Genomic DNA, 14,331 nt, shown 5'->3' with positions numbered 1-14,331 from the left:
CTCATAACTGCAACGGTGTGTGCAAACAAATTTTCATAACGCCCTAGCGCGCATTATTCAATTTGTATGCACACACCGTTGCAGTTATGAGACCACATCTTTCAAAAAATAATGATTCAATGCTTAAATATACTAAAAGGAAAATGAATATCATTCAAATTATTTAACCTGATATAGTATTCATGTGTCATGTGATAACATGATGAATTTACTGGGTGGATGTAAATACAAACTTTACATCATGACAGCTGTAAATTGATCATGTAATCACATGATACCTACATCTGTACAATAACGGCGTGATAGGAACAGTTTTGTGCACGTTCAGTTCTGTGTTGTCATAATGTCATAAGAATAGCATTCAGTTTTGGCCTCTAAGTACGCCGGTTTATGAAATGCAAAATACGTGTGCGACTAGGTTTCTATGTAAATCCTCGGATTAGACTATTGTTAGACCATTACCTCGATACCTGTACAGGTTCATAAGAAATAAATTACGCTCCGTTGTAAACGGAACTTTTAAATAAGGAATTTTAAAGCATTTATTTGAGATAATTATAGCATTAATAAAACAGATTTAAATAATCATGAAAAGTTTTTTTTAAAATTCATATGTCCCATGAAAGGGGGGATAGTTCAAACATCGGGACCCCCCCCCCCCCCAACCCAATTCTGATTGTTCAGCATTTATTTGATCTTGACCTTGGGTGACACATGATACTTTTTGTAAATAGTCAATGGATAGAATATACAAACATATATTGAATATTTGATTTGAAACAGCATGATATAGCTAATCGCTTGTTCTCTCTCTCTCTCTCTCTCTCTCTCTCTCTCTCTCTCTCTCTCTCTCTCTCTCAAACACGCACATTGCCTCAAAAAGGCGTACTAGTATTCAGTTCCGCCGTAGATTTGCTGTCTATTTCAGAGGATCATAGAAGTGTTTGGACTCCCGATCAGATTGTCTCTTTTTTAACGCCAGAGAATCAATGTAGTCATTTTGCAATGTTTTGTCCAGAGTTTTAGGTCCCTTCTCATTCTTTTCCTTTGCAGCATCCATTTTTTTCTCATCCAGTTCGTCATACAGATTTTCGTTCGTCTCGTCTGAGTGACTGGGTTTTCTGTTTAGAAACTCTTCAAAGTCTTTTACAGGGTTTTCTCCTCTGTTCTCTGCTTCTCTCCTGGCAACGTACTTCCTCCAAGTGTATCTTGAGACAATGGCGGCTAAGACGGCAAGAAGTACCACAACGGTAGTCACCAGGACAGGTGTTGCCACCACATCCGGGGATCTCTTTGTGTCTAGATTTATTTGTTTTGATACTGAGACCGATACCGTTTCTTGACCAGATGCATACACCAAGGATCCGCCTGTCGTTGAGAGCGCATCTACAAATGTACTTTGTAAATCAATATGAGGATACATCTCATATGTGGTTATATCTAAACGAATATTTTTTTAAAATGTTATATTGTTTCGGTGGATCAATTCACCAATACTAACATATTATCATTTGTTTGATCAATAAAATACATGATTGTATTCTTCTGAAAATATGATTTTACAGTTTTGAGACTAGAACAATATTTCATTATATTTATTTGTTTGCCAAAAATAAAGCGAAAAAATAATATTTACCTAATAATACCTTTAAAAATGTTTGGATATAATTAAACTAAATTTTTTTTGGAAACACTTGTACTTAAAATCAAGCCGTTTTTCTTTGGAATCCTTTGAGTATTCAAGATACATCCTGTCGACGCATCGCAGTTTTCCTCTGAGCAGGTGCAGGCAGACTGACAGCGGTATCCATAACTCGGATAACGACATTTAAAGGAACAATTTTCTCCAGTGAAACCGTTTGGACAATCTTTAAAGATTAAAAATAAATGTTTTTAAGAACAAGACATAAAATATGAACAAATGCAACATAATATATACCCACATTTATCTAATATTGTGTAGAATACTGATCGATGACGTTACTCATTTGAAGGAAAGCATACAAAAGCAGTCTTATTGTTGAAACAGAATGCTGGAAAATATATGAGTGCAGATTACAGTTTTTGGGGTTTTTTTATATTTTGGTTTAACTTACAGTAGTTCATATTATTTTATTTCTTAATGTTCACACCTTTCTAAATCTCGGGAAAGATGTCAGGGATGAATCATAAAACATTATACATGTAGCTCAATGTTCAATAGTTTTATTTTAAATTGTTTGACACTAAGCCCACAATAAATTGTTAGCTACGGATAGTATTTTTGTAAAAGAATAGACAAGTATTAAAATATCCATGCCTCATTTTAGCATGATAAAAAGTATTCTTGCACACATAAAGTAACCTGTACAATTTCAAAATTGATCAAACCTTATTATCTTAACTTCTTAAACATTTACCCCAAAAAATTTCAACGGACCAAACAAAATTAGTCCCAATAATTTACTCAACAGTTTTGCCATTCGTGTTTGATGATACTTACTCATACATTTCCTGGACACCAAGTCATAAAAATATCCAGTATTACAGCAGTCTGATGTTTGGCGGCTGTAATATAAAAGCAAAATAATACTTTAGAGTGAACAATTTTTCTAAATGCTACAAAACTATGAAATGAAAGATGTAAATTATATTCTTATCCTTTTTTCTTTTTTCATTGATCATATATCATTCAATCGTTGGTTTACATATCAAAATTTTCATATCATTGTAGTTTTTGCTTAAAAACAACTCACTTCGAACACGATCCCCTTATTATGCAGACTTTTGTCATTAGCACAAGAAGAATCACAGATACTGCTGAACTTAGAGAATTCATGACTCTTGTCTTTATATTTAGCAATAACATAGAAAGATTTCAACAAAATCAAACTAATTCCTGACTTATATAGCAAAGCGTCACGTGAGTGAAACCACCTGCTTCTCAAAATCAAACCAGGAACATTGTACCAGGAGTGTCAAAAGGTTATTCGTTTAAGTGATTACAATTTATACTTTAATGCCAGGCAAAGGTTTGTTATTCCCGGAACCAACCCCTGTGTTTTGTTTTGTTTTTTTTATTTCCTTTTTTTTAATTTAAATTCATTGTTAAACAATTTTGATGAATATCATTCCAAGTATAATACATGTACAGAAGAAAAACATGTTCATATACATGCAGTACAAACGTATCGTTTTCTATGAAAAAAATTATTAATATGTTAAAAGTATTATTAATATTATCTTTTTCCACATTCTATACATCTTTGCCGAGGTTGTTGTTTTAAGATTGTTAAGCAGAAAAAGGATGTTTCCATATATTTACAAATACCGAGTATGATTCCCTTTATTTCTAACGGAAACTTCTAGTTAATTCATAGCTCTAGAGGGACAGCCTGACTAGAATCTTCATGCCCCGTTTATCAATTTGTCCAAACCTACATCGAGAAAAATCACGGACTACACGAAATAATCATGAGGATGTCAGACTCAAATTCCCATAGGATACGATTTGGCTGTTTTGTTTAGCTAACGAAATGATATACGTTAGCAGTAATTTAGTGATTTTTACTTACTTTTTACAATCAATTTATTCATTTGTTAAAAGTAAGATGTAAATACAAAGAACATAATGCTCCCTTTGATGATTCATTCGGGTATGTATTTTTTCTCCAATGTCGCAACTTTTATATCTCACATGAATCACCAAAGAAAGCATTTTATGCCCATACATTGATCTTAACAATTACCAATAAAGCCTATTCCAGTAATAGACTCAAATTTTTTCGTTCCATCTATGAACTGCAGCTTGTTAATTTATTTTTTTTTACCTTAAAAACAACTAAATAGTCATTGACGAATTATGTCATTTATAAATGACGTATCAAAAAAAATTTTAAATTTTTTTTAAAATTGTATCTTAGTAGTTTGGTTAGAGCATCTGCAAAAATATTACGAGTTTGAAACTCGCCAGGACTTTTACATTTTTTTTTATCTTTTCAAACTTAATTTTGTTTAATATGATAAAATATATACAGAATTATTAAACGGTTAACAAATTTTGTTGCACTTTCATCCACATTTGTATATCGGTGTGTACCACTTTAATGACATATTCGACGTTCCCCAGTTTTATATAATTTTCCTTGAGAGATTATTTCTTCTTTATTTGCATTAAAACCTGTGAATGCCCAAAAACTCAGGGTCCATTACCACGCTAATTTCGGAGTTAGAATATTTTGAATTTTTCTTTTAATTGCATTTAAAATACAATACATGATTTTTTTTAAGTCAAAACATATTTTTACGATTGAAACCATATACTAGTATTACAAAAAAAATAAAAAATTATGTAACATGAAAATATAAGTTTGGCATAACGCAGTGGAAATCTTCACATTGCGGAGATGGAAATAAAGAGAAAATAGTAGAAGATATGTCACGCCTGACCTTAAATGTTGAACAAGGCTTTCTGTTCGATAATTGATGAAAGGATTGATTTTGCCTATGGTACGACTGTGAACTTAAAACATATGTGCACATGTATCTGAGTGTCAGGAATATCAAACAAAATGTGCAATGTCAAATTTATTTCTCACAATATGATTGTATTGAAATAGGCAGTACTTGATGTGGATAGTTTTAGTACAGAAAAACTTATTTTGAAGTTAATTGCAATTAGCACTTGTACATACGGAAGAAGTTGTGGATTACAGAACGTGTTTGTTTGATGCTGTTTCCTTCTTCCGTGTCTTCATAGTTTAAATGTAAAGAACACAAACATGATACATATTGATGATTTTTGCGCGAAACAGCAAATTCATGTACATGTAAATGATGAACAAGTGCTAGTTTCTTAAATGAAGGTTAATAATATGGTCGGTAGAGGACTCTGCAATGCACACAATGTTATATTCCTAACTAAAGCTCCTTTTTTGTTTTTTCTGTTTTTGTCAGCAATGCATGATCAATTTTAGTTTTTCTATGACTTCATTCTAAAAAAAAAAATAGTTTTAAAAAATCGTAATGTTTAATAAACTGCATAATGTCTTTAAAAGAAAAAATAAACCTGCACATTATTTTTGATATTACTAATAAAGGGAATTTTGTTGGTTTGAATTCTTTGTAACATTAGATTATTTGATAAGTGCTTGTTATATGTTATCTAAAAAAACAAGGGTATCATACGATTTCAAACACATAAGAAAGCTTATTTGCCTTTTAAACAATAAACGGCGTGTAAGCCTTTAAAAGTGTTACAGTGTATATTTTCTTCACACAAAAAGCGGTCGTTTTAATTTCTCGGTTTTTGTTTGTTTGTTTGTTTGTTTGGTTTTTGGGGTTTTTTTTTTTGGTTTTGTCTTTGTTTAGTATGCAAATTAAAAGTACTTGTTTAAAAAAAAACCTCAGGATCAAATTGAAATTTGTTTTCCAAACATTATTTTATCTAAACGTGTTTCACGGATATGACTTAACAACACTATTTGTAGTTCGTCGGTAAATCTGTAATGCAAAGTTTTATTGTTTGGTCACTCACACTCTCCAGTATTACAGTTTCCATTTGTTTTGAACATATTTTATTGACTAAACAAAAGGATCAGAAACAAGTTCTAACAACTTACAAGTTCCTCTCCTTAAATATAACAATAGTTGTCATGCATATGAATATAGAACAAAAGAAAATATAATAATGATATACACAAAGAAATATTATTTAAATCTCAAGGATTCGTCTATAAACTTTTGTACAGAAGCAAAAATGCTTTTGTTGATATGTAAAGGAAGGTTATTGTTGCCATATAAAAGTAAATCAGTATCAATATTGACTAAATCTAACATAAACAATTGATCAAACATGTTGTTTCTCGCTCTAGAGTATTTTTTACAAGAAAAAAAGAAATGATACACATCATAGTATATCAAAGTCGTGAATAAAGTAGTTTAAATGACTTAACTTGTGTCTGATACTGCGGATATTGAGATGTAGAATATTCAGAATATTTACAATAGAAGGACCTGGATTAAGTTCAATATCTCCGCACAGTAGTAAAAGGGTAAACATAAAAAAGTGGGAAAAAAATTTAATGTGGAAGGAAATTTGCATTATGCTTAACAATAGGTGGCTAAATGAGTTACATAGATCATAAAAAAGTAACAGAAAATTTGCAAGTGGGGAATTCAGAAATAAATAAACTTTTGATACACCTCTACATCTAAAATAAAACAAGCCGATTGCAGCTCGATACTGCTCGACTGAGTTACCCATTATCTATCTTGTGATAGACTAAACATGAAAAAAACGGGCTGCAATCGAAAGAAATATTTGCTTCTAAATAAATTGCAAAATCAGGAGAGTGTGTAAAGTTATTAGCATGACAGAGAAAATGTTCAAAAAGTATATAACATATAATACAAAATAATGGAAAACAAGACATAGGAACAAAAATAAATGTAGCAGAAACGAAAATAAAGGTAGTACATGTATAGGATGTATATACATGTACATGTATATTAATAAAACATGCAAAAAAATATGAAAGAAAATAAATACAATAGAATATAAATACAAAAAAATGAGCCGCTTTTTCCGAGAGTTTTAAGTAAAGCAAACTCTGCACAGACAGAATAGACAACACAAAGTAAATAGTAAGAAACGAAACACAGTTATTGAAGACAAAAGCTGTGTTTTGCATGTAGTAAATATTTACAGAGTATTTGTACACCCAACGTTGAGTGTCGAGCGTGTGAACATGAGTCAACAAAACTGCACATAACAATATGCCGATCATTGGTTACACAAATATACAGGTGTGGAAGGTAGCTGTAATACACATGGTGATGTTTAATCAGAGTTTATCACGTGACCGAATTGAATTAGATCTGCCTCTTCCCGAATGTAATGGGCGCGATTGTTGAGATCGTAAACTTTAATTTTGCCATTGGAGGAAGAAACCGATTTATACTTTAATGCCAGGCAAAAGTTTCCATTACTTGTTGGACATTTACAAAAAAAAAAACACATGCCTATTTAAAAGAAATAAAATTAAAATGGATTTTCCAACTTTTCCTCATAGACATGTCATCTCATTTTACTCAAAAAAATTGGCAACAGATTTTTAACGAGAAATTCTGATTTGTTTTAATTTTTTTTTTTTTTGCATTTCAATTCTAGTTCACATTTCCTTCAACCTGACAACAGGTTGGGACGTTCCAAAGAAGAAATTTAGTGAATGAATATCGTTTGAACCAGGGGCATTTTAAGAAAATGAAAAGTGTTGCATAAACATCTTTGGATAGAGTGTTTTAAAGTATGCAAGGTCCTTAAGTGCCTAAATTGATAAAAATTAAAGCTACAAATTACTGTACTGTAGAAAGGGTTGTTGTTTCAGAGTAAACACAGTGTGTGATGTCATTTTCATTTATGCTTATGCAAAAATGTCTTCATACCGTTTTAGATTCGAAATTGTATCAAATATCAAAAAGGAATGTTTGTCGAAACAGTTTTCCCATCATCAGCTAAGAATGTACGAAGAAGGAAACATATCTATAGTCAATGTCATCACCGCCATTACTGTTGAAATCAAAAACAACCATCAAAACAAGTGGTTAATTGTCGAAAGGATTGATAAGTTTTAAAATATATCGTTACATGATACATGAACAAGTGCTTAATATTTAAACAGGGATTGGGAGGATTGTTACGATAAATGACAGATTATTCTACTTGTAAATTGTGGGTAATATTATGCCATACTTTATGGCGATGATCGTTCGTGTATGTATATCGTTTGGCATAAAAAAGATATCTCTGCCAAGAGGAAGTATTAAAATCTAGCTATTTCTGACTAATCGTCCTTGAAATATTTTACTTTTGGGCACGTACGTTCCATTGCAAATAAATTGAATCTTATTTGTCCACATATGCTTATAATTGCGTTATTCGTGTTATTTATGCAGACACAAAATAAGAACATAAGTGTCTGATTCTGTAATTGAATTAAGAAGACCGTGGCTTTACTGACGACCAATGCCTGGTGACGAGAAGCGAGAACGCATGCAGTCAAAGACATGTAGAACATTAATCGTGTCAACATAATGCCACTGCCAAGGTGGGAACTTTTCAAGAGGTTAATAAGTAGTTTCGTAATAATCCATATATACTTAATGATAGATAATTGTCTTGAAAATATATATCCACTTTTGCTTTTGGTTAATCTCACCTAACAGGTTAGATGTTTGCCTTTGAATATTAACATCCTATAGAAAAATGGTAAAACCCGGCGGAACAAATTATTTTCCTGCAGGAATTATTGGCAATCCTATAGTATTTTATAAAAACCTACAGAAATGATATTTTCTATGAGAGAAAAGTATTTCCAAGATTTCCCATTGGATTTTTAAATCCTATGGGAGCTTTCTTCAAATCCTATAGGAATTTAAATTCCTATTTAAAGTGATAATGCCATAGAATTACGCAAGGTATTGGGAAATCAGATTGTTTGTGTACGTGAAAAATTACTTGATAAGGGTAAAATATAGAATAAATGTAAATGTTCTTAAACGGCGTGCTCGTAAAACTTTTAAAGGGACTTGGACACGATTTAAGCTTAACATTTAAAATTTTATTTTTCGATTCTTTTTGTTTATAATGGTTACCAGGTCTTAGGGGGTATATTTAATGCTTTGTCAAAACTTGAAAGTCAAATATTGAGTTATAAGCAAGATACACAGTTTAAAATTCTTTGTTTAGTAAACAAAGCCCGAGCCTTGTAATTGTTAACATACGGGTTATACTGGTATACGTTTCAATCAAATATTGCTTTTCTCTGTTGTTAATATCATTTACGAACACATTCAATCAGTGTATCTTGTTTGCCACGAGTCATTTAAATGATAATTCATAACTTACCATTATTTGTAAACAAATATAAGACTCGAGCTTTGTTTTCATAACAAAGAATTCTTACCTCTGTATTTCTCTAAAGGCTTGACTTCAAACATCCAAATTTTGGTCAATCATTCAAAATGCACAGGTAAACCAGTTTATACATAAAAAAATAATAAAATTTTGAACTCAAATCGTGTCCAAGTCCCTTTAAAGGAGTTGGATAACACAAAACATTTGATTTCCAAATAATCTTTATAATTTGAGGAAAAATGTAAATAACAAATTTGAAAATACAAGCTTAAGGAAAATTTGTTCTTTTATAATTCTCAAACGTCTGCACAGATCTATACGACAAATGGACAAAGATATGATAACGTCTATGCTAATACTTAAGTTCTCAGAGGAGGGCGGTACATGATGAAAGAAATTATGGGCTTTACAGTCTCCAGAACTTTAACATACATTATGTATGTAAAAGATGGCATAAAGTGAAAATAAATATTGACACAAATCACATAATTAGTGTCAATGGAGGCATCGACTCCTGGGAGGTTCATGTAGCACTTATTGTCTAAACCAGAGCAATGAAAAGCGTTCCTGTCTCTCTTTCTCTCCTGTTTACTAGTTTTGTAAAGTTTAACTAATAGTATATCAATTTGCCGTCAGAGGAATCAAATTCAAAGGAGAAACATTGATTTAAAATATGCCAGAGGCAGTCTTATAATAAATACATATACAATTCTTAGGATCCTTTCTAATTAGTATACTTTCGAAAACAACCAGTCGACCTTAAAAGCGTCCCTCAAGACGGTTCTTTGTCCTAAGATTGCATCATGAACATGATTTCATATCAATACTAACAAAGCAGAAGTCACGCAAATACTAGTATACAGTCAACCTTAAGGAGAACACACCCTTGTTTTTCATAACCGGAGCTATTTAGAATGATAATGAAAATATCTATGTTAGAAAAATAAAAATACATGAGCTTTTTAATTTTATCAGATGAACTTTATTGGCTAGAAAAAAAAAATAAACACAGTTTTTGTGTCTCTAGACTAGACAGTTAGTTTCTAGTCTAGAGACACAAAAACTGTTTTTATCTATTTAAAATCTTTTTTATACAACCTTGTCAATAAACATCATTCGGTTCCGCTAAATTACATTGTTCCTTGTTTGGAGTTGGCGAACTTAAGTTCCAACCACGTGAATCAATGCTAAGTATATAACACGAGGAGTCGATGTTACTGGTCTCATCTATCAATGCTACATATAAAAATACAGTTTTCATCTATCCCTGTTACAAGTAAGGGTAGCTTAGATATAAGTATCGTGTATTCCTTAAACATTCTTAACATGAACTGTTCAGTGTTTTACCTGGTTCCTCTCACTCTTTTGATGAATGCCTGTACCATAAAGGGCTTGTGTCAATCGTAAGTTGTATCTAAATAACATACAGCATTTTAACTTAATTATTTTCACATTTATTTTGAGTTTTATATTTGTGCATGCAAATTGTATTGTTAAAAATCAGGAGAAAAAAAAGATTGTTAGACTTCCGAAATGATAATAGGTAATTCCCGTCTTATTTAAAAGATGTTTCATTAAAAATCTGTGCATATAAGGATATCATTAATTGCCATTCAGCAATTTTCTTGCATGTCTCAAAGGGAAGACTGCAGCTGTGGTTCCGATCTGGTTTATGACTCGCTGTCTGAAAGGTGCAAAGGTATGTATTATCATAAAGCAAGAAAGAAAAAAGCCAAGCTTTCCAAAGGTTTTGTTTAACATGAACTCCACGCAAATTAAAAGAGCTCCAAGTGATTTTCTTTGAAAGAAATTCTTGTTGTTTTTTCATATAAGATGAATTTTACATATTAAGTTTTGCTGTATATTTTTCATTTTATACAAATTTCTTTTACATATTTGAGTACATCTTAATTTTTAAAATAGACATTTGACTCTCTATAAAATATTGAAATTATTGGTAAATTGGTTTCCTGTTCAGCTTTTATCACGTTGGGGAAAAAAATAATATCTTAAAAAGTAAATTTGAAATATCAAAGCAAATAAAATAAAACAAGTAGATTACTTTTCGGTATCCTAGTTTTTGCCTTCATAGATATTCAATTTTTTGCATCGGGATTTGTTGTTATTTTTTTTTTTTTTTTTTACTTTTTTGGTTAGTTTTGTTTGTGTTTTTCTACTATTAATAACAGTAAAACGGAAAGGGGAAATATATAAAGCCATATTATGAATTCGTATATTGAGTACCATGACTTCATTCAAATGTATTAATGTCCCCTTTGTGTAACCCAATGAAATCTTTGATTATTCCCTCTATTATGTCAATTTTATTCTTATGAAAATTGTAAAATTTTAAAGAGGAAATTTTTTATTTTTTTCCCAGATACATTTTATGTCATTTTCATCGGTTATTCTCTGATAAATATATACAATACTAGTATCTGTACTTATTTAGAAAATTACAGATTATGATAGAACTAGGAAACTCATTAAGGTAAAATTATTTTGAAATGATCAGTTTTCAATTTCTATAAGTTTATGTCCCTTTAGAATGTCCCCTCGGTTACACTGGAAAAAACTGCTCCATAAAATGCCGTTTTCCGAGTTACGGATGCTACTGCCAGTCAGAATGTAACTGTCCTAAAGAAGTCTGCAATGTATCGACAGGATGTCCCGGTGATAGACAGAGGACTTCATGTAACACAATGACTGGTGTGTATTAAGTAGTCGAAGGAGGCTGGGTCGCGTTGGTCCTTTTTGAGACTTTATTAATCTCCTTGAGACAAAGGGATATTTATAAAGATACAGAAAAATAATTTTAGCCAAAAAAATTTAGATATTATTTTACTTTTAAAATAAATAGATATACTTCATGGCTAAAAAAAATATTTTTTAAAATGTAAAGGTAGATCTGATGCATGGACAATTTGTTGAGTCTTCTCAAATGATGTATAGATAAATATAACTGCATGTATGTATTGTCTGATTAATTATAACTCTTTATTAAAATACGATCATGTATTTGAGAGAGAGAGAGAGAGAGAGAGAGAGTATTTTCTTTTGTGTCCATTTCCTTATTTATGTAATTTTTGTCAGAAGTTTTTTTTATCATGTAACGCTGAAAACAGCAGGAGAATTATTAATGTGCCATATGATAAAAGTCATTTTATTTTTCGTTTCTGTCTTAATTTATTTTAAGGAATCTCTGATAAATCTGATCAAGAACCGGGATCCAATGGAAAAAGTCTAGATCTGAAGCGGTCCCCGGGTGTAAAGATTACACCTGTCCTAATCAGTATGGTGGTGGTACTAATTGTCTTCCTGGCCGCCATTGTCTGCAGGTACATGTGGCGGAAGTACGTCGTCAGGAGAAGGAAAAAAGAAGTAAAACATGTTGAAGAATTGTTGACCTTCCGTCACCTTGGGGCCACGAACGATAACTTGTATGACTTGGATGAGCTAAATGGGGATGTTGACAATGAGAAAAATGAAAAAGGTTCGGAATCTGTTGACGAAACATTAAAAACTACTGTTACAGTAGCTCCTAAGTCCGGTTGCTCCAACGAAACAAACAAGTACTTTTCCATGTCTAACATTAACAAGTCGCGAGGACAAAATGGGGATGCTGACGAAGGATCTAGAAAAACTGAACAAGGGTCAGAGTCTGTTAACAAAACATTTGAAAATCTGAAAACGTTGAAGTCTGATCACTCGGTCGAAACAGTCAAACACTTATATGACAATCTGGGTGGGGAAACCGTTGATGCTGTTGACAAGGAGAAGGATGGGGACGTGCAGGATCCTCTGGTCAACACCATGGAAAACGACTATGTCGACTCCTTAGCGTTTAAAGTTGAAAAGAAAAAGTCCTGTCGAGATTCTCAACATGTTTATGATTCGCTAAAGTAGATTTCCAAGGAGAGAGAGAGAGAGAGAGAGAGAGAGAGAGAGAGAGAGAGAGAGAGAGAGAGAGAGAGACTTCCATCGACACACAGAAACAGTTATGAAAGATTAGAGGAAATGAGTCCCTAACTGATTTTAAAATAGTTTTCGTGACTTTTACAGTGTTCTTTAATTTTCTATCCATTAAGTAAAGTGAGTAAATGATAATATCTTTTAATATTTTTTTTTATTACGTTAGAGCAGGCGATTTTAAAATGTTGTACAACCTGTTTGCCTATATGACATTTCAAAACAGATAATTAGATAATTGGGATCTTATAAAAATGTTGTCGGATATTTACAGAACACATCGGTTTCATGAAAAGTTGAATAAATTTTCATTAATTTGATTTGTATCATTAGCCACACAAACTATATAACCAAAGTGACACAACAATGCAAAAGTCAAATTTTATGTTAGAAATGTGAAAAAGGGCAAAATTAATTTGCGGAAGTTTGTAAATAATGTCATTGTGCAAGGAGGTGTTGTTTTCCCTATAGCAATAGCTGGAAATGATTTTTGTGTTTTTGATGAAAGGAAATATTTCAATTGTGTCAAAAGAAATTTAATTTCGGAACTTTATTAACCTTTATCATAATGGGACTGTTTGGCAGTCTAAGTGGAAAAAATTAAACTGACTAGGCCTATTCAGAGTAAAAATAATTTATTTAAAAAGTTTGTGAAAGAATAAAGTACTTTGGAGTACTATTACACTTTGCACTGAAAACATAATATATTCAATTAAATCTTCCGTATCTGTAATAAAACCCATAAAATCGAGCATTTAATTTCAAAGTACAGCAGTTCTGTGACAGCTGACAGGACACTCTGATGCCACTAATATTTTAAATGCTTGTAAATAATCAATGTAAATATCTAATTTGCAATTGTAAAACTGATTTGATATTTTCTTTGCTGTTTATATGCACCTGATTTCTAATGAACAAAATAAACTTTCCTTACTTCTCAATCAATGTCATAATTATATGTTCGTTACATTTTTAACGCATTTGAAATTATCTTTTTACAACTTATACGATTTAGAATTCCATGTATTTGTTTACGATTTTTTTTACATAACTTTATTTTTGTGTCATGATATTTATAATTATAATATGCAATGAATGTCTAAAAATAGTTGCTATTGGATCAATAAAATATCAATATAAAAAAATAAAATATGATATCAACATAAACAATAAAAAAAAAAACCAAAAAAAAACCAAACAAAAAACCGGTATTTTAATGGTTGTGGGGAATAGCGGTTATAATTAGAACTTGCAAGTATGTAACGGGTACCAACAATTTAAGAAATGTGAATCTTTCTACCTGCAGCTCGTTGGTTAGGGAACATGAAAAGTTAGGGTAATTTAATTTTCATAACATTCCCTTCTTTTCTTGGTTTGGTGATTAATTTTGGACGTAAACATATTTGCGGTAATTTTGGGAGAACCTTGTTTTTGGGGGGGTTTTTCTTCTTTTTTTATAAATCTGC

General features: G+C 31.4%; 2 protein-coding genes across 2 annotated transcripts; one reads left to right on the top strand and one right to left on the bottom strand.

The window, feature by feature from the left end:
* Positions 1 to 420: 420 nt before the first annotated feature.
* On the bottom strand, positions 421 to 2,842 carry LOC128185591 (uncharacterized). Its single transcript, XM_052855178.1, has 4 exons — positions 2,736 to 2,842; positions 2,483 to 2,547; positions 1,701 to 1,868; positions 421 to 1,386 (listed from the first exon to the last, which is right to left on the bottom strand). Exons 1-4 carry the CDS (start codon positions 2,816 to 2,818, stop codon positions 920 to 922), a joined length of 783 nt encoding a protein of 260 aa, XP_052711138.1. The 5' UTR covers positions 2,819 to 2,842; the 3' UTR covers positions 421 to 919.
* Positions 2,843 to 10,115: 7,273 nt separating this feature from the next.
* LOC128184603 (uncharacterized) lies at positions 10,116 to 13,806 on the top strand. Its single transcript, XM_052854160.1, has 4 exons — positions 10,116 to 10,299; positions 10,537 to 10,595; positions 11,444 to 11,605; positions 12,093 to 13,806. The coding sequence occupies exons 1-4, from the start codon at positions 10,130 to 10,132 to the stop codon at positions 12,800 to 12,802; spliced, it is 1,101 nt and encodes a 366-aa protein (XP_052710120.1). The 5' UTR covers positions 10,116 to 10,129; the 3' UTR covers positions 12,803 to 13,806.
* Positions 13,807 to 14,331: the final 525 nt, after the last annotated feature.

Source organism: Crassostrea angulata, chromosome 5 (genome assembly GCF_025612915.1).
Source record: "Crassostrea angulata isolate pt1a10 chromosome 5, ASM2561291v2, whole genome shotgun sequence".
In the NCBI taxonomy this organism is placed as follows: Eukaryota; Metazoa; Mollusca; class Bivalvia; order Ostreida; family Ostreidae; genus Magallana; species Magallana angulata.
This window is presented reverse-complemented; position numbering and strand designations above follow the sequence as displayed.